Source organism: Aythya marila, assembly GCF_965140915.1.
Source record: "Aythya marila genome assembly, chromosome: 2".
Classification (NCBI taxonomy): Eukaryota; Metazoa; Chordata; class Aves; order Anseriformes; family Anatidae; genus Aythya; species Aythya marila.
The window spans coordinates 65,398,595-65,423,621 of record NC_139043.1 but is presented as its reverse complement, the minus strand read 5'-3'; the positions used below and the strand labels follow the sequence as shown (position 1 = coordinate 65,423,621).

Sequence of the window (25,027 nt, the reverse complement as noted above, 5' to 3'; positions counted from 1 at the left end):
GAATCAGAGGGACTGTGTGCCAGTGAGGTCCTTCGGTTGGCTCCACAAGGTGCTGTGTGTAGGGAAGTGCATTTGAAGTGCTTCTACACAAATGCACGCAGTATGAGAAATAAAATGGATGACCTAGAAGTCTTGGCCCAGTCCCACAGCTACAACATCATCAGCATAAATGAAACCTGGTGGGATGAGGCCGGCGGCTGGTATGCTGCAACAGATGGTTAAAGGCTCTTCAGAAGGGACAGGCAGGGTAGGCGAGGTGGTGGGGTGATGATGTATGCGAAGCATGGGCTGGACTGCACGGAACTTCAAGTTGGGATAGCAAAGTTGAGAGGTAAGGATTAAGGGACGAACAAATAAAGGGGATGTCATTGTGGGAATCTATTACAGACCACCCGGCCAGGATGACAACACCGATGAATTATTCTTTGCAGAACTAAGAGATGCCTCGAGATCAACTCCCCTTGTCCTTATGGGGGACTTCAACTTGCCAGACATCAACGGGGATCACCACACAGCAGACACGAGCAAGTCCAGGAGGTTCATAAAGCACCTAGATGATAACTTCTTGGTGCAGGTGCTAAGGGAGCCAACTAGGAAAGGTGTCCTCCTTGATCTGTTGCTGGAAAACAGAGAGGGTCTTGTGGGAGACATGGCAATTGGCGGCCGTCTCAGTCATAGTGACTATGAAGTGGTTGAGTTCAGAATTTATGGTGACAGAAGGAAAACTGACACCAAAACTTCAGCCCTGGATATGGGAAAAGCAGACTTCAGGCTGCTCAGGGAACTAGTCAGCAAGGTCCCCTGGGAAGCTGCTTTTGAAGGCATTGGCATCCATCTGACTTAGAGACTGACCAGTGCTGGGGTGATGACCAGTGCTGGTCAGTCTCTAAGCACTGCCTCCTAAAAGCACAAGATCAGGCAATTCCAGAATATCAGAAGGCGGGGAGGTGGGGCAGAAGGCCGTCCTGGTTGACCAGGGATCTTCTACTGGAGCTTAGACGGAAAAGTGTACGGCTGCTGGAAGGAGGGTTAGGTGACAGGGAAAGATTACAGGGATGCTGTTCGTGTTTGTAGGGAGAATATTTGTGGTGCCAAAGCCCAACCAGAGTTGAAGCTGGCTGTGTCTGTGAGAGACAATAAAAAGCTTTTTGTTTAGATATGTTAACAGAAAAAGGAGAACCAAAGAAAACATAGGTCCTCTACTTGACGGGGAAGGTCTCTTCACAGACAATGACATAGGCAAGGCAGAGACATTTAATGCCTTCTACACCTCTGTCTTCAATGCTGATGATGGGCTTCGGGACCCAGGGTGCCCTGAATGGGTGGACCAAAGCGGTGGGAATGACAAACTCCCAACCGACCCTGAACATGTGTGGGATTTGCTGCTCCACCTGGATCCATACAAGTCCATGGGTCCGGATGGGATCCATCCCAGGGTGCTCGGAGAGCTGGCTGAAGTCATCGTGGGACCTCTCAACTATTTTTCAATGATCTTGAGAATCTGGAGAGGTGCCAGTAGACTGGAAGCTGGCAAATGTTGTGCCAATTTTCAAGAAGGGTAAGAAAGAAGACCCTGGCAATTACAGGCCTGTCAGTCTCACGTCAGTGCCTGGTAAAATTATGGAGAAGGTGATTCTTGAAGTTATTGAGGCGCACCTGGGGGACAATGCAGTCGTTGGTCCCAGCCAACATGGGTTCATGAGGGGTAGGTCCTGCCTAACAAATTTGATTTCCTTCTATGACAAGATCACCCATCTAGTTGACCAAGGGAAACCAGCTGATGTGATCTTTTTGGACTTCAGCAAGGCTTTTGACACGGTTTCCCATAGGATCCTGCTGGACAAAATGTCCACCATACAGCTAAATAAAAACATCATACGATGGGTGAGCAATTGGCTGACGGGCAGGGCTCAAAGAGTTCTGGTTAATGGGGCCAATCTGGCTGGTGGATGGTTACTAGTAGGGTACCTCAAGGCTCCATTTTAGGGCCAGTCCTCTTCAATGTCTTTATCAATGATTTGGATGTAGGACTGGAAGGTGATTTGAGCAAATTTGCTGACAACACCAAACTAGGAGGAGTTGTGGACTCTGTTGAGGATGGAAAGGCCTTGCAGAGAGACCTGGACAGATTGGAGAACTGGGCGATCACCAACTGCATGAAGTTTAACAAAGGCAAGTGCCGGGTCCTACACCTGGGACAGGGCAACCCTGGCTATACGTTTAGACTGGGCAATGAGACGCTAGAGAGCAGCCCTGCAGAGAGGGATCTGGGGGTTGTAGTTGACAGCAAGTTGAATATCAGCCAGCAGTGTGGCCTGGCAGCCAGGAAGGCCAACCGTATCCTGGGGTGCATCAAGCACGGCATTGCTAGTTGGTCAAGGGATGTGATTGTCCCCCTCTACTCTGCGCTGGTGAGGCCTCACCTCGAGTACTGTGTGCAGTTCTGGGCACTGCAGTACAAGAAGGACATTAAATTGTTGGGGAGTGTCCAGAGGAGGGTGACGAAGATGGTGAAGGGCCTAGAGGGGAAGACATATGAGGAGCGGCTGAGGGCACTGGGCCTGTTCAGCCTGGAGAAGAGGAGGCTGAGGGGGGACCTCATTGCTGTCTACAACTTCCTCTTGAAGGGGAGTGGAGAGGCAGGTGACCTATTCTCTGTAAACACCAGTGATAGGGCCCGTGGGAATGGTGTTAAGCTGAGGCAGAGGAAGTTTAGGCTGGACATCAGGAAGAGGTTCTTCACCGAGAGGGTGGTTGCACACTGAAACGGGCCCCCGAGGGAAGTAGTCACTTCACCAAGCCTGTCTGAATTTAAAAAGCGATTGGACTGTGCACTTAGTCACATGGTCTAAACGTTTGGGTTGACCTGTGCGGTGCCAGGAGTTGGACTTGATGATCCTTATGGGTCCCTTCCAACTCGGGATATTCTATTCTATGATTTTAACCTAATGAAACTTGATTTAAAAAACAAAAATGCAAAGCTGTACTTTAGGCTAAATAGTAAATGTAAAACTTGCTCATAGTGTTTTTGGAGGTGACTGAAATGCTTTGAAATTCTGATGCACAGTATTTCTGAAGGCTTACACAAACAGAAAAGCATGATTGTTTGGTCAGGTGAAAAAAAGCAGCAGTTTTGGCTTCCAAATACTTGCTTGTTTATGAAGGGCTGTCTGTTTCAAATGTGTAATTGACTCAAGATGCAGAAATTTGAAGCAGAGAAAATATGCCCTGTATTCACACGTGCTGATGTGCTGAAAAACCAGCCAACAAATGCAGCAGTTTTCACAGAATGGTGCAAAAAAGAAGGCCTCAGCTAAATTCTTGCTGGTATAAGCCGTTTTGTTAAAGCAGGGAAAGAACAGCTTTTCTAGTCCATGTAAGAGTTGTGTTTGTTGCTGTTTAAACTGATCTCCAGATCTTGTTCATAGCCTGCTTTATGTCAGCTCTGCATGTTTCTCATATGACAGAGAATGAAACTCAGCTTGGTTGCTGCAGTTAATTTTCTCCTTCACCAGCTGGTGCATTCTCTCTTAAGGGTAATGTCTTCATAAGCTAGTGTGGGCTGTTCTAATAAAATCCAGTGGAGCTGTTCTTCACTTTGATTTTCTTCAGTGTCAGGATGAGCAGACAACTTATGTACAGTTGTATGTTTTTTTTTTTTGTTTTTTTTTTTTTTTGTTTTTGTGCAGAGCTACAGTGCAGGAAGGATCTGTGGCCAGATGCCAGTGGGAGGAAGATGACACACCAGCTGGATGGTGAGTTCTGAAACTAAGTCATGAAATACTGCAGTGGTTTAGGAGAAGTGGCAGACTCTACCAAGGGGAAAGGAAACTATGCTTACAGCATTACAGAGCACCCCAAAACCTAATCATGGTTTTAAGATGTATTTATACTCAGTTACTCTAGATTGTAAGAGTTTGTAACAGAATGCCACTGGGGCTGGATTATTTCCCATTAAACCTAGGCTTAATTCAGGTCTTTTTTACGATCTCAAAATGGATGTTATCAATGTGCTGATCAGATGTGCTAACATGATTTTTCTCTCTCTTGATAGATTGGTTTATCAGGCAAGGCTGAAATGGCACATCTGGGAAGATGGAATATGGGACATACTAAGCATGTTTGCAGGTGATGCTAAATTAGGAGAAGCTGTTGACTCCTCTGAGGGCAGAGAAGTCTTGATAGGTTATAATACTGGACACTTGCCAGTTGTATGAGATTTAACAAGAGCAAGTGCCAAATTCTGCACCTGGGACGGGATGATCCTGGATATATGCACAGACTGGAGGATGAGAGGCTAGAGAGCAGCCCTGCAGAGAGGAATCTGTGGGCTCTGGTCAACAGCAAAATTAATATGAGTTAACAGTGTGCTCTGCAAGCCAAATGGCCAACAGTACCCTGGAATGCATCAGGCATAGCACTGCTAGCTGGTTGAGGGAAGGGATTGTCCCACTCTGCTCTGCACTGGTGCAGCCTCATCTTGAGTACTGCGCGTAGTTCGGGGTGCCACAATATAAGAAGGATATAAAACTACTATTGTCCAAAGGAGGGAAACGAAGTTGTTGAAGGGTCTAGAGTGAAAGAGATAGGACCTGATGGAATGGCACAAAGCTGTGTCAGGGGAAATTCAGATGAGATGTTAGGAGAAGGCTCTTCACTAAGAGGGTGTTCAAGCACTGGAACAGGCTCCCCAGGAAAGCAAGTGGTCATGGCACCAAGCCTGCCAGAGTTCAAGAACTGCTTGGACAATGTTCTCAGACATATGGTTTGATTCTTAGGTAATCCTGTGCTGAGCCAGGATTTGGACTCGATGATCCGTGTGGGTCCAGTGCAATTCACAGAATCACTCTATGGTTCTGCATCTGGGACTGTTTTGGACCATCCAGTCAGTAACAGCAAGGCCCTGACATCTTGGAGAAAGCCCTTTGTAGGACCCCTGTTAAGGAGTCCAGGATGCACGAAGAACCACTGAGAGTGATCCCTGGGCACAAGGAGCAGCCTTTCTGTCTAGCAAGCAAAATGGCATGTGGGAGTGAACCCACAGAAAGTGGCTTTCAGCTTACGGTCATCCTGCAGCAGCAAGGAGTCTTGGAGTAGGCAGGTGTAGGGAAGCATCACAGAGTTACTACCTTTGAGTAGTGCAAGAACTTCAAGGAGGTTCCTGGGGTGGCTACAAAGCCCCAGAAAGACCATCTCCCCAACGGCCAGCCCAGGCTGTGAAAGAAAGCAGCAGCCCTTGCCAGGAGAGGTCTGTGAGCAAGGGGCCTGTAACACGCCCCCAGTGGTGGGAAAGCCACTGAGCTGCTGTGCAGACATCTGCTGCCCAAAGAGGTCCTGTGAAGAGTGGATCGACTGGTGCATCTGGGCAGAACATGAGAGAGGCTCGGTAAGAAAGACCTTTGGGCAGTATCTTTGCCATGGGACATGCCTGTGGGTGTCATACAGGGAATGGTGTGGAGCCTGTGGAGTTTGATCCTCCAGAAGACAAAACTGAGAACACAGATACGCAGCCACCTCCTGTGAAGCTGTATGCGTCAATGTTGCATTTGGGATTCCCCCAACAAAGAGAAGTGGGAGCCCTACCAAGAGGACTAGGGCTTCTCTGGTGCCTTGGCCTTGGCCCTGTGCCTTGAAAGGGCTCCAGTCCCCTACCAGTCCCCTGCCAGAAGGCAGCTGAGGCAGGGTGAGGAAATGGGAAGTGAAGGTATTAATTTACATGTACCTGGCTTGTGCAAGGCTTCCCTGGAACCTGTAACAGAGTTCCTGAGTTACAGGTGTAGTGTGAGCCCATCTTCCCTGTCCCACACTGTCCCAGTCATCATCAAATCAATAGGTGGAACCGATTAACCTCAGTGAAGAGGATAGAGACACTGTGCCTGGGATCCCCCTGGCAAAAAGGCAGCAACAGTGTGCCATAAGGACGTGGCTTCACAGTGCTTCAGCCCTGCCCCATCAACATCCTGCAGCTGAGGCAGGGTGAGGAAGAGGGAAATGCTGCAGGTTGGCCAGCTTACAGTCTCCCCCTCATCAATAAAGGATATAGTATCTTTAAGATATTGTGTGAGGCCTTTTCCATCTCATGTTATTCCCCCTGTCCTCGGTGCATGTTTTCTGTACTAAGCCCTCAGGGAGAAGGAAGGGAGGGCCCTTGCTTCCCTTGGGCTGTTGCAGCAGGGAGCAGAAGCAGCTGGTGGAGGGCCACCAAGGTCAGGGTGGCTCTGGAAGTGATTTTCTAAAAGTTGTTCTTATTTGAAGCAGTATATTATCTTCATTACTCTCACTTCAGGTTTCTGTGACCACACCTTATTACTACTTCTTGGTTTTTCTTATCCTCCTCCAGCAAAGGTGCACAAAACCATACAGTATCAGGCTTAGCAGACATTAATACATGCTGGTTTAGCAGCCTGTCCAGTGTACAGCCCAGGTGAACTACAGATCGCTCCAGGTACAAGTTTAGTCAAGCAAATGGGACACGACACCACAGTGGGTGAGAATCTGCTACATGAACCTGTCTGCTAGCTTTGCTGCAGCATGGTGGCCCTCAGCCAGAGAACAGCATAGCCTGTTGGTTAATTTGCAATTTTATAAGCATGCACACTATAAACATTTCTCAGAAATACATGTGGTTGATAACCACAGTATCTAATACTGGAGACAGCAGTCTGATTTTCCAAACACCATGGAATGTATTTTCAGCACACTTAAAAGTTACTCCTTAGTATGTGGCTTTTCTTTTGAGGTATGTGGTATTTTCTTTTAAAACTTTGGATAAGATGATGTATGTACTTGCTGGTGATCCCTTACGTTGGAGGCAGAGCCATGTGCAGTCTGTTCCATCTCCAGCAGACCCGATCCCAAGGAAAGAACAGCTCCACAGTGACAGCAAGGCTTTCTTTTGTTCACCTTTGCCAGATATGGTCCCACATTTGCCTTTATTCAAAAAATGTTCATCTTTTGTAAGGCTGTTTGTCACGCACATAGTGCTACTACTTGTATGGAAACTGCCTCTGGAAGCAGCTACATTTTCTTCACATGCTGAAAGCTCCAGGAAGCTCTGAGGTTAGTACTCAATAGTGGAGGTAGTGTTATTTTTTTAAAGATGCAGTTGCTTTACCTTGAAGTTTGCAGTTTCAGAAGAGAAAAATGGTTTTACAGTTGAATGATCTTTACTGAAGTTACAACTGGCATCTACTAAACCCAGATCAGTATCATCTTTGTAAATTCCATCTTCACTTGTATTTCAAAGGTTTGTTATTTCTTTCGTGGTTTGGGGAAAACAGACTTCAGCAAATTCTTATTTCCAGTTCTACAAAAGTTGCAGAGGTCTCCTTGTTAACCTTTTATTTTGCTGGTTTCTTAAGCAGACACCACAGGTTAATGTTCTATTACAAGAATAGTGCCTCTAATGGTTCCTCTTCTATCTTTCCCACCCTCCACAGGGTTAGGGAGCTTGTCCCTTATCTCTCCTCACAGCTGCAGCAGCTGGCAGCAGAGTAAACAGAAATGCCTCTACACTGGATGTGGGTCTCCAAGGCAGCAGGAGCTCTGGGGAGCCCTGCATGCAAGAGGTGGTGCAGCCTATCCACTACTGCATCCCAGGGCCATGCTTTGGTAAGAGATCAGCAATCAAGTATGCCCTTGCACTATGCCTCACAGCAAAAATGAAGTCACAAGCACAATTTTTGGTCCTCTGTTGAGATCAGGCTGCCTAATTAGCGAAGAGCTGGTTTGCATGAGATTAAAAAGTTAGTTTCTACTCAGAGTGCTCAAAACGCCACTGTCCTAAAGGCTGATATTTCAACTTCTGTTAGTGAGATTCACTTTGCATCGGCCTTAACACACAACAGGCAGGCAGAGAAAGCTGTGAGGAAGACAAGAGTCCCCACTGCTGTGTATTCTTTTTCATTTAAGTAATGCAAATTCAGCTTGCATTAGCACAGGCTGTTTATTGTGCCCTATAGAAAGAGAATACACATGGCCTCATATTACTCTGAACTCACCCAACAATTCTGTTCTCTTGGAGAAAAAGCCTAATAAAGAAAAAGTAGTTTCCCATCCCATCTCTTTGCTTTTTATGTTTTTGTTTTGCTGTTGTTAGTGGTTTTTTTTTGGAAGAAATAGAGGGGATGACATTGATAATTCTGGCAACCCAGCTTTTAATAGAAATATATACTTTATCACAAATATTTTTTGTAGACATACACTCAAAACACTCAAACCTATACAATGTTCAAAACCTCCAGTTCTGTTTTAAACAGTACAAGAGAAAAAAAATATGACCACCAGAGGCAGAACAGAAATAACATGAAACAAATAAATACCCAGGCTATTTCTCTTGTGTCTTTACAAGAGAGTTAAATACTGACTGCCTCAATGTGTTAGCCAGTTGCATTCTTATACCACAGTTGCAGGGGCAAACAGAGCCAACACACACTCACTAAGAGTGCATTGCCAGCAACTGAGGTCACCCAGAGAGGGATCTGACTGTGATCTTGCCATAATAGAAAAAGGCTCACACTTTATCACACCACCTTCTCCAAAGCCATCTTAGCTTAGATTTTGTAAATGATTATCTAATGGGATTGTTAGTGCTGAATTGTTGGGGTGATGGAGGTAGGTGATTCATTACCTGCCTCTGGGACTGTCTTTGGTTTTTGTGTTTAGGTTGTACAGTGACCATTTTTTGTTTGTTAGAAGCATACAACCTCATGAGCAGCATAGCTAAACACTCACCACAACTATTGAAAAGTAACTTCAACTAATCAGTTTAGAAACAATGTGTGTTTTTTTTTTTTTTTTTGAAAAAGAAAAAGGGTGAAAGATGATAAAATGAGCTGAGAAAGTCTTGTATCCGTCCGATACAGCTTTCAGGTCATGAAGTAGAAAGAACTTCAAGCTTCCCCTTCCCCTATATGTAAGGGAAGTGACAAAAGAAACAAAAACAAACAAACCTGCACCACAAAACTCACTATTCCCAGCTTGTGTGTAGAGAAGTCTTTGGATTTGCAGCACTAAGGGTTGATGAAGTGCAGTGCAGTTTAGATTCTCTATTTGTAGAGGTCCAAGGAGCCCCAACTAGTTCACAAGTGAAAGACATACACCTTTTCACTCCACTGCAACTAAGAGCCTCCTCATTCTCTATGAAGTTAAGGGAATAGAAGAGCTTTCCAAAAGAAAAAAAGCTAATACTGCTTTAGGGCAGTAGATTTTAAGACCCCAGCAGGTCTGAATAGATTCTCTAGTTCCTCCTTCGTTACTTTACCAGGCAGGAATATAGGGCACAAAAGCCACCAAAGCAGCCCTGCATTTCAGATTTCTGATGAGGACATCACTTAATACAAGATTTATCACCTGGCACTCTTTGCTCACATGCCTCATTAAGCTTCTATCTGCACAAGCTGCATATTACTTTGCAATTGCTTAATCAGCAGCTAAAATACTTGTGAAGCATCTTGCAGGCAACCCCACGTGCAGCCCTTGACTGCCACAACACAAGGTGAACAACAGATCTACCTCACACACCAGACTGGGAAACCCCAAATAAATTCAGGCTTTGACCCCATGCATAGCAGAATAAAGGACTCTGCCAGGTCAGTAATCTAGACTTGGTTCTTCAGCTCTGTCAGCAGTACTCAGGGTAACAAACAGCAACATGTGCAGTCACCACTGTTTCACGTGCACTTGAGTTCAAGTCACTATGGGTAAGAGGGACTACAAAAAGGGGAACTGCTTTTATTCAGGATTTGGCAAATGATCCAGCCACTCACCTGACAATCTGCCAGCTTCACAATCTGACTGACAGGAATGATTTGATGAAGTGCTCTATTCTTAACATGCACACATGCACTCAGGACCCTTCACCAGCATTCTTGGAGACTCATGCATAGTGTAGTGCCAGCCCACTCACAGATGGGCTCAGACTAAAAACAGGCAGCCCCTTCCAAGCATCTAGCATGTCCTTAAACTTTCCGGTGACTTCACTTTCACGTCAGTCATCAAAGCTACTTGCGGCTGGAATCTATTGAAGAACATCTTTTACAACTCACATCCCCTCTGTTCTTGTGGTCAGGAGACTGCCAGAGCAGGCACTGCTTATGCAAGTTGCATTTTAAGTATTAAGTATGATACATCAAACCAGTTCATACAACTAAAGTGTGCCACATCTTCATATTTAGAGACACCTACTCTGTTTTTAAAGTGAATTTTAACACCACTAGATATTTAATAAAAAACAATGCTATGTTTTCTGCAAGGTACACTACAGAACAGGATACATACTTCCACGCCTAGCTTTGTGACAACACCAGCAAAGCTGCAAATTCAGCCAGCCCATAGAAGTACAAGTGAAGAGGGGAGCAGGCTGTACCTAAGATTGGAAAGCATATGCTATTAGCTCTGGAGTAGAAATGAGGAAAAAGGCACAGTTGATGAAAAAAAGTGTACTTGATCTCCAAGCTTAAACTCAGGAATACTGAAACATGAATAGATGAACCTGCTAAGAGAAAACAATAATCTCAGAACCCGCCCAGAGTTTGTGTGGAACATAAATAGAATTAAAAGTTCCCTACCAAACACTCAGACACCTCAAACTTTGGAGAAAGCTTGCAGAAAAAAAACACAGCCTTTTCTCTCCCAAACTAAAGATATTCCACATGCAATCAGTAATGGCTTCTAAGAGAAATCTGAAGTGTATGTATATGTATCTGCTTCCGTTATTCATTTATGCACTAGGAGCCGTGATCCTAAAAGCTACATCTAAGGACCAGCTCACGTAGAATGTAGATCAGGGATCAAACAAATAATAGGAAGCAAATACATCTCTAGTACAACTGGATTAAAAAAAAAAAAAAAAAAAAAAAAAGTATTCCTGGTGTAACCAATCATCAGGAAAAGTGTTTTTCAGGGAACAAGTAGAATGTTGGTAGCAACTAGCATGCTCTCGACTTTTGCTTTGAAGTGTCTTATGCTTCTTAATTCTAGTGCAAATGCTGCTGTAGCCGCAGAAGCATATATGAAGTGTTAAGATACTCAGTTACACAGTGGCATATGACACAGCAAGGAGACTTTAGTTACCTTCTCTGTTATCAAGCACAGTACAAAAATGATGACAGAGCTTTCCTTCAGCACTTCATTCTCTTCCAACCACTCCTGCATTATAAACCTCAAGAGACACATCCAGTCTCCTGATGTGGTCTGCAGTGTTCCCCTGTGAGAACAACGCATATGAGGAAGGAGTATCTACAGCAGACGGTGGATCACAGTGGCCTTACTGGCCAGACCAGCAAGGAACAGGCTGGCAGATTCTGCAATCAGCACTGCCCTTGCTGTTATCTCCTCAAACACTTTTTGTTCAGCAATTTCTCATTGCATTAAGGTGGTGAGCACAGAGCTAGCTTTAAAACAGGCTTCTCTAAGCACAGACACCAGGCTGCAGAAACCCTGCCATTTCCCAAGGAAGCCTGCAAGTACAGTCCTTCTGGAATGAATTGATCAAATGAAGCAAAGATTCAACTCTTCTTTCCCCTACTTGCCAAAAGGCTTAATCCTCTCTCTCCAAAGGACTTTCTTCCTCCCAGCTGAGTAAGGCTTATTCCTCTGTGCAACTGGGAACTGCCCAGTGCCAGCTGATCACAGCAAGCAGGAAAAGGAGTGAAGCTGTTCAGTTTTAGTGCAAGTCAGTCAAGATTTCAAGCCCATTTTTTCCATCATCTGTTCATATACAGTCCATGCCATCGCTGCCATCAAAGTACGCCTGAGGGCACGGGGCACTCCACCTCGGAAAAAGCCGACCAGCCCAAAGTCCTGCAACAGGAGATAAACAACAACCCATTACTATCTGCCTCGAGCATTTTAACTTCTCATATTACATGGAACAGCCCAGGATGTATTTCAGCTCTGATCCAAATCAGCCTCTGAAAGATCCAGGCTTAAATTGAATTCAACCTTTAGGAAGAACCCATAACGCTGTGCACTTGCAGGGCTGCTGCTGAAGAAGGAAGGGGAAGGGTGTGTTAGGATGACAAACAATGGGGAAAGCCACATTGAAGCCTGAAAAAGAGAAGGTGAGGGAGTAACAATTTCAAGCCACTTGAGGAAAGTGACTTGCTATAGTTTACAGATCATTCATATTTACAAAAATAATTTAAGACTTAAAATTGAAGTTTATAAGTACTGAATAAGAAAAAAAAAAATCTGATACAAGGAAATGAACTACATACAAAAAAAAATCAAAACATATTCCCGTTTAGGATTAGAGTTCAATTTGGAAACAGAGTAAAGCTGCCTTCTGAGGGCAGGAAGGGGAAGGTGGATTTTGAGTACATCTCTATGCCATTCCTTGGATACAGACCTGAATATTTATTTCTCTTTTAGTGTCTTTTAATATTTCTCTTTTAAGGGAAAAGAATTGATTTTTTCACTGGCTTATCTCTAAAATTGCCATTTAATGCCACTTACTAAAGAAACCCTTTGTTTCAGTGTGGTAACTACAGATGTGCCTGCACTGATAAGCCAGAGGTGACAGCAGCTGCAAGCACAGCTCCACCAAGCTTACATACAGAGCTAAAATGAAATAATCCAAGTGCTTTCCATCACTACCAGTGTAAGAATCAAGGCATAACAGACAGAACTTAAGCGTAATCATTCACTAGTTGGAAACATGAAGCAAGTTTGTGTGGAGAGATACTTGCTGCAATACGCCAACCTTTGTGCTCTAAGCTTACTCTCCAATTCCCATTTTTTGTAATTTTGTGAAAAGAAAAAAAAAAAGATAATGGACTGGGGAATGGCAAGAATAATCAGGGAGCAAGTTCACAGCCTTGTAATCTGTCCAAGAAGAGCAAAAAAATATCTGATAGCAATAATGGCCTCACTTATTACAAGGAAAACCAAGGAATAATGGACTGAAGACTCTGACAGCTTTCAAGCCATCAAAAACATTACTTCTCCAGCTACTTTCCTGAGCAGACCATAAGCCAGTGACAAGAAATTCAGCCTCAGTCTCCCGCAGCATGATCCAGCTCATCTTCTGAAAACGCTCACGCTAATTAGCCTGATTGTAAGAATTCAATAAGCAGTCACATTTGTTCACCTACTTTAAAAGGCAAAAACTTTCTTAGCATGGCTGTGCTTCAAGCAAGGAAGTGAGAAGCAAGGCTGCAATTGCACTAGCTAGAAGGGATTCATCTCACCTTGTAGATGAAGGCAATGGCCTGGCTTGTCCTGCAGTACTTTTCAGGGGATAGCTGCATGTGTGTTTTGATGACATCAGCAGGCTGTGTTGTCAGTGAAGCCAAGATTCCTGCAAAGATCCCACAGCCAAAATTCATCAAGGGCATGAGCACTGGATCCAGCTGGTCTGCAGCAGAGCAAAGGCAACTCACTCAGACACAAAACAGGCTACATTGCATGACAAACTGAAAAGCTACTGAATGAGGGTATCAATAGCAGAGTCCAAGAGAAGACAAAATCCATGCAGGGCAGAGAAGACCTTGGAAGGGAAGGCTAAAGTTAAGACTTTAAAGATAGAAGACAAAGTTACTTATCTTAAAGACAAGTTAAAGATAAGACTGCACAAAGAGCTCACTTCTGAGGAACTGAATTTAATTGGAGCTCAGGTAAGGAAAAGATGTATAAGTCTTGTCCCAGCCAGTTCTAACACGAGAGAAATGCCAGTTTAGTGGAAACTAATCAGTATACAAGACAACCAGCCGGATAAAACACTGCTGAACACATCCTCTCAATTCTTCACTAACCTAACTTAAGCATCACTTACTTATATTAAGCATCAGTCTTCATAACCAATTAGTTCAGGGTCAATTTCCATTTCTATACTGATCTGAGCTATAAGTCTACAGTTCTCTTTAAGTAAGAGGCAAACATCTCACCTGAAGTCCTACAAGAGACTAAGTTAGCTGCTGAGGTTGAGTGCAATAGGCAGAGCAGGGAATCATAGGGCAAGATGCAAGAAAAGTAGTATCTTCTGTTACGGCCTCCAAAGTTCAGCCTTACCCTGAGGTGTGAGTTTTTTGGTCTGTGTGTAGAACATCAGGTAGATCCCAGAGAATGGTGCATCCCGCAGCAGCGTTGCAGTGAGCCCACTGAACATGCCACGAGCCCCTTCTGTCTGGTAAATATTCTTCAGAGCTGCGTATACACTCCTATAGCCAAACCTTCCACTCTGCAGAGGCAGATAAAATTCTGTCATCCACATGCCAGGAACGGGCTAAGGAGCTCTGCTCTCAGCCTGAGGTAACCATGTTCAAACCAACAATGCTATGTGCTTCATGTAATACCTAAGATGGCAGTAGAGAGGATAGCCCAAGGCAAAAACTTCATTCCATCTGCCTCTGCCTTTAAAACAGTCTTTCAAGAAGGTAACTTAAAAAGGGCCCTACAATTGCAAAGACATTACATGCAAACAGAACTTCAAAATCTCTGGGTGAATTCTGTTCCATCTTACACATCTTGCCTAAACACCAGTGGTATGACTTGGCACAATGCATGAACCAGGATGAAATCGGGACTACATCTCTGGCTGTATGTGAGGACCAGCAACCTTCTCCAGATACAAGAACTTCTTTGTCATCACGAGGAACGGGTGTGACATCATTAACAAGGAATTAATTAGAAAGTCAACTAACCTCATACCGGGTCTTCACTACAGTTACCGGCAACATGCAAATCCCTGATATTGCACGTGCAGTAGCACCCAGAAAGACAGACTCCAGGGCTGTGGGTGAACGGTCCACTAGAAGATTTTGCTTCATTGTGTACAGAGTGCTGAAGTAAATCCCAACCCCAGGAATGCATCTTGCAAAAGACTTCAAAGAAACAGTACCAAAGAAAGACAGAAAAAGCACTCATAAGACAAAATGTACTACAGAACATTTCAGGAGCTATTAAATGTGTTAGGAAGCTTTATGAAAAAAAAATCATTGCAAGATCATTAAAGCTAAGAAAAGAAAACAAAGAAAAGTAATTAATGCCACTGAGAGGTAAGAGATTCAACTGACGCCAGGATTTAACACACTCCTCATCTGCAATTTTCTAGCAACAAGGTATTCCAAAGCGAAACTAGGTTCTGCAGTTGCCACACCACGTTTGTAAAATTATTCAAGCATTCAGCTGCTCAGCCTTGCAAATCAACAATGGCTGCTAGGACCAAACCAGCGGAACTCACAACATTAACCATTAACACCTTAAAATTGGATTTAACTATCTACCTATCACATGATCTCACTTAAATCATACAAGAGCTGGCCACCTGAATCCAGCCCTTAGTTATTAAAAACCGGTAGGTCTATTTATGTGTGTGTTTTTGCGATGAGGGTTGAAACAGCCACTTACTGGTGAGACACCTTTCCAGAGCCCCAGAAGACTCTCGGTACGAACCACCCTGAAGAGCAGCATCACCATCCCAACGCGGCCGGACCTGAAAGGAAGACAAGACAGGCGCTGCAGCGAGGGGCTGCTTCTGCCCTCAGCCCTACAGGCTCCCGGTCACTCTTTGCAGACCCCATCCTGTCCCAGAAGGACGCTCAGTCCCTGCAGGACACCCCCGAGCACCGAGCCCCAGCCGGGCTGGGGCACGGCCCCCCCCCCCCGATTGGCCCCTTACCCGCCCGCGGGGGGCTGCAGGGTCTGCAGGCGGGTCTTCAGCAGGTCGAGGGGCTGGAAAAGGAGCGTGGAGCAGGTGCCGCTGATGGAGCCGCAGATGAAGGCCTTCAGCACGGGATGCATCTGGAGGGGGAGGGGAGGCGGCCGGTTAACGTCCCGTCACGGGGAGCCGCGCGAACCCAGCGCACCGCGCCGACCGCGGCTGGGCCGCAGGCGCGCCATTACCTCCACCTCTCGCCCCGGCATCCCCGAACCGCTCCGCAACCAGTCAGCGCCACAGGCAGGAGTGACGCGACGGGCGCGCCCCCGCCGCGGGCCAATCCCAGCCAAGGCGGGGGGCGCGCGGCCCGCCAAGTGCGGCTGCGCGGCCGCTAAACTCTAGCGTACCGGGGGCGCGCTTGCCGTGACACGTGACCTGCATGGGCGGGTGCGCGCCTTGCGGCCCCGCCTTCGTGCGAAAATATGAAAAGCAGGGGGCGTGTGTTTAAGTCAGTGGCTGGAATGTGGTTTGGGCCCCATTTCCTGGACCTAACAACCCTTTTGGTAAAGAAGTTCTTCCTAACATCCAACCTAAAACTCCCCTGGTGCAACTCTAGCCCATTCCCCTTCGTCCTGTCACCGGGCACGTGGGAGAACAGACCAACCCCCACCTTGCTACAGCCTCCTTTAAGGTACCTGTGGAGTGCAATAAGGTCGCCCCTGAGCCTCCTTTTCTCCAGGCTGAACAAGCCCAGCTCCCTCAGCTGCTCCTTGTAGGACTTGTTCTCCAGACCCCTCACCGGCTTCGTCGACCCAAATCCAGCCTTTCCTCGAACTCCCCCAGGGATAGTGACGCCACCACCTCCCCGGGCAACCCGATCCAATGCCTGACTTCTCTTCCTGAGATGAAATTCCTCCCCATTTTTAATCTAACACCCCCTCCCCCCCCCGCAGCAAAATATTTGGCCCGGCAGGCTTTGCAAGGCACAGGAAAATTGAGCAATTACGAAGTGTTGCTTTCATTTCTTCCCCCCCCCCTTCGCTCCCCCCCCCCCCGCTCCCTCCTGCTGGATGTCCTGTTCTGGTAGCACCTGAAGACACCATCATCCTCCCACCACTGGAACACCCAAGCAGTGGGACACCAACATGAGCCTCAGCTCTTGGGAGCCAAAGGCTTTCAAGAAGTTGAGAAGCTGAAGGTGGCTGCAGAGCCAGCTGATCCTTTTCCACTAAGCAGGAGGAGACATGGCCAAAGGCTGTTGGCTTTCAGCCTGCAGCCCCCTGTGTATTGCCAGCTGATCACGGTGGTGGGCCCCAGGGTGGTTCCAGCTGTGCAGCTCTGAATGTCTCTTGGATGAACCTGGGAGTCCCATGCCAACATGCAGCCCCATAGCCTGCCCTGTGGAGGCTCCAAATGGCTCCCAGCTGTCCTGAATCATCAAAAGACCCTCAAAGGCTCAGGAGATGCCCCTAGGTGGCTCACAGGTGGTGCGAAGCTCAACCTTCATGCTCCTCTTTAGCTGCCAGACCTCTCCAGCTCCACTTTCCCAATCCTATGAATTCCTGGCTTCCTCTTGACACATCCTGACTCCTTTTCTCTCGTGCATGCTGCTGCAAAAGGCCTGGTGACAAAGTGCAGCCCTTCCTGCTGTACTGGAGTGTTGATGGGTGGCCTGGGGAAAAGAAGCAGAAAAGCAATGGAAGTGTTGAGAGAATGAGAAATGTTTCTTTAGCGTGGGGTTGTAAGTGATATAGTGCAAAGTTTCAGGCTGGAAAAGTGGTCAGGGGCAGGAATACTAGTGCTGGACAAAATTTACATAGTAAATAAATTCAGAGAGAACCTCTTTTCCACATTGCCCTGTTGTGGTCTTTTTGGAGGAGTACCAGATTGGAGTGAAAGAAAGCTATGTTCAGCTACTAACTTATGGCATCCTGAACTTGTTATGGGATCACATGTATCATGCCTAATTAATCAACAGATATATAAGGAGGATGGCTTGGAGATATGCATTGTTTTGAAAAGATCCTTTGGGTGATTTCCTTTGGTGTCTTTCTGTTGTGCTGAGCTTGTATCATCAGGGCACTTACAGGGATGTCTTGTTCTTAGGAATTAGTTCATACTTTCATCACAGCTGTTTGCACCTGGCTTGGCTTTTACTTTGAAGACACAATAAATATACAATACATAACAATACAACAATAATACAACACACCAACACAATTCAATACAACAACAACATAATATGTTTAACTGATCACTTACAGGATTGAGCTTAACAATTCTGATAAGGCTGACAAACCCGAATGATGTATTTGAAATGTTTTTGTGTGGAGCTGAGGGCAGTGTGTCTGGCTTCTCTTACTCCCTGTCCATGGGTGTAGCCACAAAGGATATCTGTGTTGCCTCCTGATGCAAACAAGAGACTGCAGTTGTAGTGGCCAAATAGGTCACATCCCAAGAAAGAGCTTTTCCAGGCTGAAACCCTGGCAGTAACCACAATCTCCCATTCCCTGACTTGCTGTGGAGCCGGAAGAGTTTTGCTCCCTTAAATAAATTTCATGATGAACAAGGATGTGAACCAGCACTACTGGTCACACATATCTCTGCAATGATGATTTCTGTGCCTTGCCTGTGAAGAAAACTTCTTCACTGAAAGGGTTGTGAGGCACTGGAACAGGCTGCCCAGGGAAGTGGTGGAGTCACCATCCCTGGAAGTCTTCAAAAGACGTTTAGATGTAGAGCTTAGGGAAATGGTTTAGTGGGGACTGTTAGCGTTAGGTCAGAGGTTGGACTCGATGATCTTGAGGTCTCTTCCAACCTAGAAAATTCTGTGATTCTGTGAAAAACCCAGCAGAGGGAGCCTTGTTCCTTCATGTCACTGCCCTGCAGAGATGCAAGACCACTCTGTTTGGTGGCTTTCCAGCCACTGGTGGGAGACATTTATCCTTCCTCATTACAAAGGTCAGAAGCAGAAATTACCTGCATGGTCCAGGTCTGGACTGCTCCCTGCTCAGGAGTGTCTGCAGCTGGGGGTACCCAGGCCCCACTGGCTTAAGCTACAGGATGGCTCTGCCAGCACCCATGGGCCTTCCTGCCCCAGGACCCTGCATCACGGTGCTGTCATGGCCCCAGACTTCCCCGGTTTCAGAATTTCCGATGTTAGACAGGAACTGGAAGGTGAAGTGCTGTTGATCCTGCTGCAGGACAGGAGTGTCCCTGCAGAGCTAGGTACTGCTTTGAGGCAAGTGGGAGAGGAGACCCCCAGCAAGATCATCTCTAGTACCAGCATGCCTGCAAAACCACCTCCTGCCAGAGCCCTCGGGACTGGGACTGAGGAGTGGACATCTCTCCTCTGTGGTGGGTCTGTGTGGCTTTTTGATGAGCGTCACCCTGGGGTGACACAGATGTAGTTGGTCTGGCCATGGCCAGGGAGATGGACCATGACATGTGTCTGGATCTCTGTGCACGCCATGCTATGAGGGCTGCAGTACTCCTGACCAGGAGACCGCTTCACACCAAGGAGCCAGTGACACAGACAGCAGTGGCCCTTTGTGGACTCACGGTGTGGCCCCAGCTCATAGTAACAGAGGAGCATGTGGGCAGCTCCCACCTGGTACCACTGATTACACCAACCATATGGCCTTGCCTTTGTCAAAAAGTGCAGCAAGAAGATTCTATGAGAAAATCCTTTCTGTTTGCTGGTAGAAATGATGAATAGAGATGTTTTCTTGCAAGCAAGTCACGTAACAGCTTGAATGATGACAGATGGGATCTGTGCAGTGTGTTGTGGAAAAATACATCTAGTGTCCATCTAATGCTGAACACATGCAGGGTTCCCGAAACTGAAAGGGAAATACAATTTATTTGCTACCTATATTCTTCTTTTTATTCTGCCTTATTAAAACAGCTCTTTTATTAAGCCATTTGTTGCCTTGACCTTTCTTACTGAGATCCAGAAAGAGCCCTGCCCCATCTTTCTTGCCCCTGTCACCCTAATGCTGAATATTTGGTATTATGGTCAGGATTCGGAGAAAAATACCATTATAGAAGAGGGCTAGTGAATAACTGAGCACTGGCACAGGCTGCTGAGAGAGGTTATAGAGTCTCCTCCTTGGAGATCTTCAAAAGCCTCCTCAATGTGGTTTGTGGCAACCCACATGAGGTATCCTTGTTTGAGGAGCGGGGTTGGACCAGGTGACTTCCAGAGGACCCTTCCAAACTCAAAAATCCTGATTCTGTGATTCCTTGAAATTAGAGAGGAGGAAAATCTCAAATGGGTGCTGCACACAGGCATGGGGGCTGGGTTACTCAGGTGACCCCACAGTGAGCAGGGAAGCTGAGAAGGATACACCCCAGTGCCCACATCTGAGGATGTTGACAGATGATCAGAGAAGCACAGCACTGACATGGAAGTAGATGCTGTGAGGAAGGGGAGGATAAATGTGGCTGCCTTGCAGTGAGCATGGACAGAGACTTGAGGAGGCCACACAGGCTGATGCTGAACAAACCACAGCCCCTACAGATTCCTGTTGGTAGATGCTCAGCCGTGGCTGTGTCCTTTCCTTCTACCCATCCCTGTGCTCACCAGCACATGCTGCTGGTGATAAAGCATTTGGAGATCAAGATTTCTGCTGCAGCTCTTTTCTGAGCACTGATTTCCATTACCCCCTCGCTCCCCTTCATTCCCCACCACCTCACTCCACCTGTGCACCACAGAGTGGGCACGAGCAGCAGCATTTCAGCAGCTCTACTCCAAAAGATTTGCGAAACTCTTCCCATGAGCCCCAAGCAGGGGATTATGTACAGACTTTTTTGCTGATGCTGCCAAAGTTGTGGTTTCAAGTTAAGAAAGCTTTTTCAGGCTCTTGAGGGAGGAGATGAGAACTCACCATCAAAGGCCCCCTGTCTGCATGACCTGGGGTCTCTGAGCAGCTTGTTTTCCACACTGGGACAGGTTCCTGCAGGACAGCCAGCACCTGCCTCAGTTCAAACACCACAGAAAACCTGCTCCTGTGTTGCCCAGACTCAATGAGATGCATCCCCTGAGCAAGACATATAGTGTGAGTACCTGAGTTGTCACCTTTAGTCCCAGCTCCTGCCTGTGAATTTCTCTTTTCTCCTGCACTGAGTTACCTGTGCACTTCGCAGTTCCACTGAAGTCTCAGTTCTTCTAGGAGCTGCTTATTTCTTGTGGTTGGGCAGTCTGCCATCTACATTTAGGAGATGAGATGTACAGAGCTGCCTGAGCAGCCAAATTCATGTAGTTGGTTGTCACCCCTTTTCATACATTGCACAATTCTTGGGTACCTTCTGTATTACCATCACTGATGGATGTGTTAAACCTGAAAATGAGTAATATAGATAACACTTCAACACTACCAGTCACTCCTATGAGAAATGTTCTGTCTTCAGCTATTACAAGAGTTAATACCCAGGAGACCTTGGCTGTCAGGCAGGCTATCATATACCTACAGCTTGACTCACATGCAATACTTCCATCTAATGTGACATTGCCCACCCTGGCTATCAACAGGCAGCAGTGAAATATTTGCAGATTTTCTAGGTGCTTGTGCTCAGAGATTTATCACTTTAGTTTCTTGTGGGTGATACAATTGTTCACACCAACATTGCACTGACAACCATGATCTGAACCATTAGATCAGCTGCAAAGCACATCAGACTTCCATGGCACATCCCAACAAGCCGTGTTGGGTCAGGATGGGTCCCCAGCAGATATCTTGCAGAGTTGGTGGAAATCCAATCTTGTTCAGGGCTTTACTGAATTGCTGGTCTCTGAGAGCATCCTGCAGAATGGGTGTTTTGAGAAGGAAGTGTGATATGATCATTTCACTTGACTATTTCTCTGGTGGGTGCAGGGTGGGCAGAGGGCCCTTCCAAGGAAAACCATCCAGGCAAACATGGTGTCCTTCACCATCGTTGACTAACAGCAGTGCCAGGCAATCTCCAATAGACATCTTCACCAAAAGTTCTTGGTGTGCAGGAGCAGCAGTGCTGCTTCTCCTCTCATGATGATGTGGGGCTGTGGCACAGGAGCTGCTGGTGAGATGGGGCACCTCACCTATGCGTGGAACAAATTGCAGATCTCTTACCATTGACGTTCCTATTCCTGTGAAATGGCAGAGTGATCATCCAGGAGATAAGTTAAATATTTCCGTTTCGGTATGTGTAAACTAAAGACATAGAACTCATTGGCTTGTGGTTTTACACACCTTAATGTAACATTTGTCACACAGAGGAAGAGGCAGTTTGAGACTGCTGGCTGTTAGGGTATAGACCTTGCCAGTGGCTTGGTGTTGAAAGCAAAGTACTGCCAGTATATATGTATGAAGATATATTCACCTCTCAGATTTCTTTTACATAAAACAAAATTTCCTGCCATTCTTTCACGCAGTGTTGGATTATGGATGACAGCCTGGGGAGCCTGCTGTCCGGTGGAGACCTGGAGGACTTGCTGGTGAGTTGCTCCCTGGCTGCTGCCCTGCAAGCTGAGCCCTGGGGCACACCTGAGGGGCCCAGGTTTGTGACTGGGATGTGTGGGGCTTTGCTACTGGGAGAGACCATGCTGGTGGGGACAGTGAGGGTGTGGTCACAGTTCCCAGAAAGCAGCGTGTGTGAAAGCATCTCCCACTGAGCAGGCTGCATGTGTCAGGGCTGACTGTCCCCTGGGGCAGGGCTGGCCCTAGGAGTGTCCAGGGGGGTCCCTGTGCTGGGGATGTGCCCTCACCGCTCTTGCTGCACTGGGCTGGCCATGGTAGTTGTGGCTGTGGGGGCTTTGAAGCCATCGGCACCCATCCATCCCCATTAGCCATGCAAAGGCCTTAACAAAATACAGAATTGAGCCCCAAAACCTCTACTGGGGGCTCTCAGCACCCTGGCTGTGCCCATTTGGTTGCTGGTTTGGTGATGCTTCCTGGGTGTCTCACACCACCTGCTCAGTGGCATGGGGCAGGCATAGGGCTGGGCACCCCCAAGGAGCTGTGGGGGGATGCTGGTACCCCCCCCCCCCCCCCGCCCAGGCTTAACACAGCATTTCTGCCCTTGCCCCTCTGGTGCAAGAGCCTCACCCCTGCAGGGCAGGACTGGCCACATACGTTCCTTCCTCTTTTGCATTCTCTGACCTGGCCAAGGCACACCTGATTTTTCCTTGTGCATGTGGTGTGAGATGAACTCTGCCAAGTATATTTACTAAGAGCATAATTTGGGATTATGGCCTCATGAGCTTCAATGTCCTTGAACAGGTGGATTATCAATCAACAGTTAACTCCTCTGCATCCTATGATGACATCTTCCTCTACTCTGAACTGAACATTGACTGTGAACTTGAAACTATTCCAGCATTTGCACAGATTTTTTTTCCAGTGCTGTACACTGTGTTGTTTGTGACCGGCCTTGTGGGAAATGCTTTGGTCATTTGGGTCCTAATGGCCTTCAAGAAAGTCAGGGCCATGACAGACATCTATCTGCTGAACCTTGCCATCTCTGACCTCCTCTTTGTCTTCTCTCTCCCCTTCTTGGTTCAGTACTCCCTGGTGAGCCAGTGGACTTTTGGTAATGCCCTGTGTAAAATTGTCAGCTCAGCTTACTTCATTGGTTTCTACAGCAGCTCCTTCTTCATAACCATCATGAGCATTGACAGGTACTTGGCCATTGTGCGGTCTGTGTATGCTCTGCGGGTGCGCACGTCCGCCCATGGGGTCATCGCAAGCCTGGCCCTTTGGGCAGTCGCCATTTTAGCATCAGCGCCAGACCTCATTTTCTTCCAGGAAATGGATGACAGCAACAGGACTGTGTGCCTGCCTCACTATCCTGGTAGCGACAACAGCTGGAAGATTTTCAGTAATTTTGAAGTCAATGTCCTGGGGTGGCTGATCCCGGTGGGCATCCTCATTTTCTGCTATCACAACATCTTGAAAAACCTGCAACGGTGTCACACTCGCAACAAGTACAAAGCAATGAAGCTGGTTTTCATTGTCGTCACGGTGTTCTTCCTTTTCTGGACCCCCGTCAATGTCGTGCTCTTCCTGGACTCCATGAGGAGCATGCACATCATCGACAACTGCCAGGCAAGCCAAAGGCTTGACCTAGCCCTGGAGCTGGCTGAGGCGCTCTCCTTCGTCCACTGCTGCCTCAACCCCATCATCTACGCCTTTGTGGGTGAGAAGTTCAAGAAGTATCTCTGCGAGGCTTTTGGCAAATACGCACGTTTTCTCTTGACCTGCAACAACTACAGTGTGTTCCACAGGCACAAACTGGACAGGCAGTCCTCTGTGCACATGGGGTCCTCGCAGTCATCTTTTGTTGGTAGTGTCTTGTAGAGCTGCAAGACAAAAGCTCCCATACTTCATGCATGACCTGAAGTTGAGAAGTCCTCCCGGTGATTCAGTTAATAAGTCTTCTTGTTGCCTTAGTGTAGGAGGTTTAGGTGCAGTGGCCCATTACCAAAGTGTGACTAGGAAATCACGCAATCCTAGAGCAAGCTGCAGTGCACCTTGCTCCATTATATGCTGTAATACCATTCTGAGTGGATACCTGCATGGATGCAATTCTTCTGAAATACTTCTCTGTTGTTAGGAAATGTGAATGAGAGCTTCATACACTGAAATTAATCTGACAGTGATGTAGTTTTTGTGGTTTTCATGTTGCTTTGGGAAGTGGGTTTCAGCATAATGCTAGAGAAAGCCAGATATGGACTGTTTTCATACTCTGTGATGCCATTTTAGGTCTTACTGGATGGTGGATCATCCTTATCTGTGAGATGTCTACCTATCCTCAGTGTTCTTTTCTACCTAACTGTTCTTTAAGGCTCCTTTCAACCCCAAACATTCTGTGATCTTCCCAGTGCTAAAGAGGCAGTCTTACAGCTCAACGTTGAAATATGTTGAGTAATCTGCCTTTTTCCTCCTGAAAAAGTTTCCTAGATCTAGCAGCAGTGTCCTCATCTATTCAGATTTTTGCTGTGCTGTGCATAGGTGGAGGCATTAGACAAAGACTCTGCCTTTCTAACAGAGACCATTAACCTGTCAGAGGTGGGATGCTGATAAAGCAATACATGCATGCAGCCATATATATGTGTGTGTATATATATATATATATGTATATATATTTGTACTTCTGAGAGTCTGTCCCTGAAATGCAGAGAGACATAATGGATGGAAAGACAGTTGAGACATGCACATGAGAGTAATGTATAACTTTCCCTGCCATTTTCCCTTTTTATTAACAGAATGTAATACTCCTTTTCAGGAAAATCTTTCTACCACTTGGCTGCCTCTTTCTAGGACGAAAGTATCTCCAGGAGTAAGGGTGACATGCCTTGAGGTGAAGTGGGTGCAGAGCACACACCCAAACTCACAGCCACCTTCTAGATGAGATGTAATTTGGTTAGCATACTCTCACCATGTTTATCAC

The 25,027-nt window shown here is 46.6% G+C and overlaps 2 protein-coding genes across 4 annotated transcripts; one reads left to right on the top strand and one right to left on the bottom strand.

The window, feature by feature from the left end:
• Positions 1–6,501: 6,501 nt before the first annotated feature.
• LOC309874869 (C-C chemokine receptor type 8-like) lies at positions 6,502–24,056 on the top strand. Of its 2 annotated transcripts, XM_082753558.1 has the most exons (3): positions 6,502–7,059; positions 22,011–22,073; positions 22,858–24,056. In XM_082753558.1, the coding sequence occupies exons 1-3, from the start codon at positions 7,033–7,035 to the stop codon at positions 23,932–23,934; spliced, it is 1,167 nt and encodes a 388-aa protein (XP_082609684.1). In that variant the 5' UTR covers positions 6,502–7,032; the 3' UTR covers positions 23,935–24,056. The 2 variants fall into 2 exon arrangements, 1 of the variants encoding a protein (XP_082609684.1); XR_014316929.1 differs by lacking the exons at positions 22,011–22,073; positions 22,858–24,056 and adding an exon at positions 7,440–7,534.
• On the bottom strand, positions 7,028–15,881 carry SLC25A38 (solute carrier family 25 member 38). 2 transcript variants are annotated; one of them, XM_082753562.1, is made up of 7 exons: positions 15,844–15,881; positions 15,620–15,741; positions 15,349–15,433; positions 14,643–14,822; positions 14,011–14,179; positions 13,191–13,300; positions 7,028–11,802 (listed from the first exon to the last, which is right to left on the bottom strand). In XM_082753562.1, exons 1-7 carry the CDS (start codon positions 15,862–15,864, stop codon positions 11,680–11,682), a joined length of 810 nt encoding a protein of 269 aa, XP_082609688.1. In that variant the 5' UTR covers positions 15,865–15,881; the 3' UTR covers positions 7,028–11,679. The 2 variants fall into 2 exon arrangements, with proteins under 2 accessions (XP_082609688.1, XP_082609687.1); XM_082753561.1 differs by having other exon boundaries at positions 13,191–13,357; positions 15,844–15,879.
• Positions 24,057–25,027: the final 971 nt, after the last annotated feature.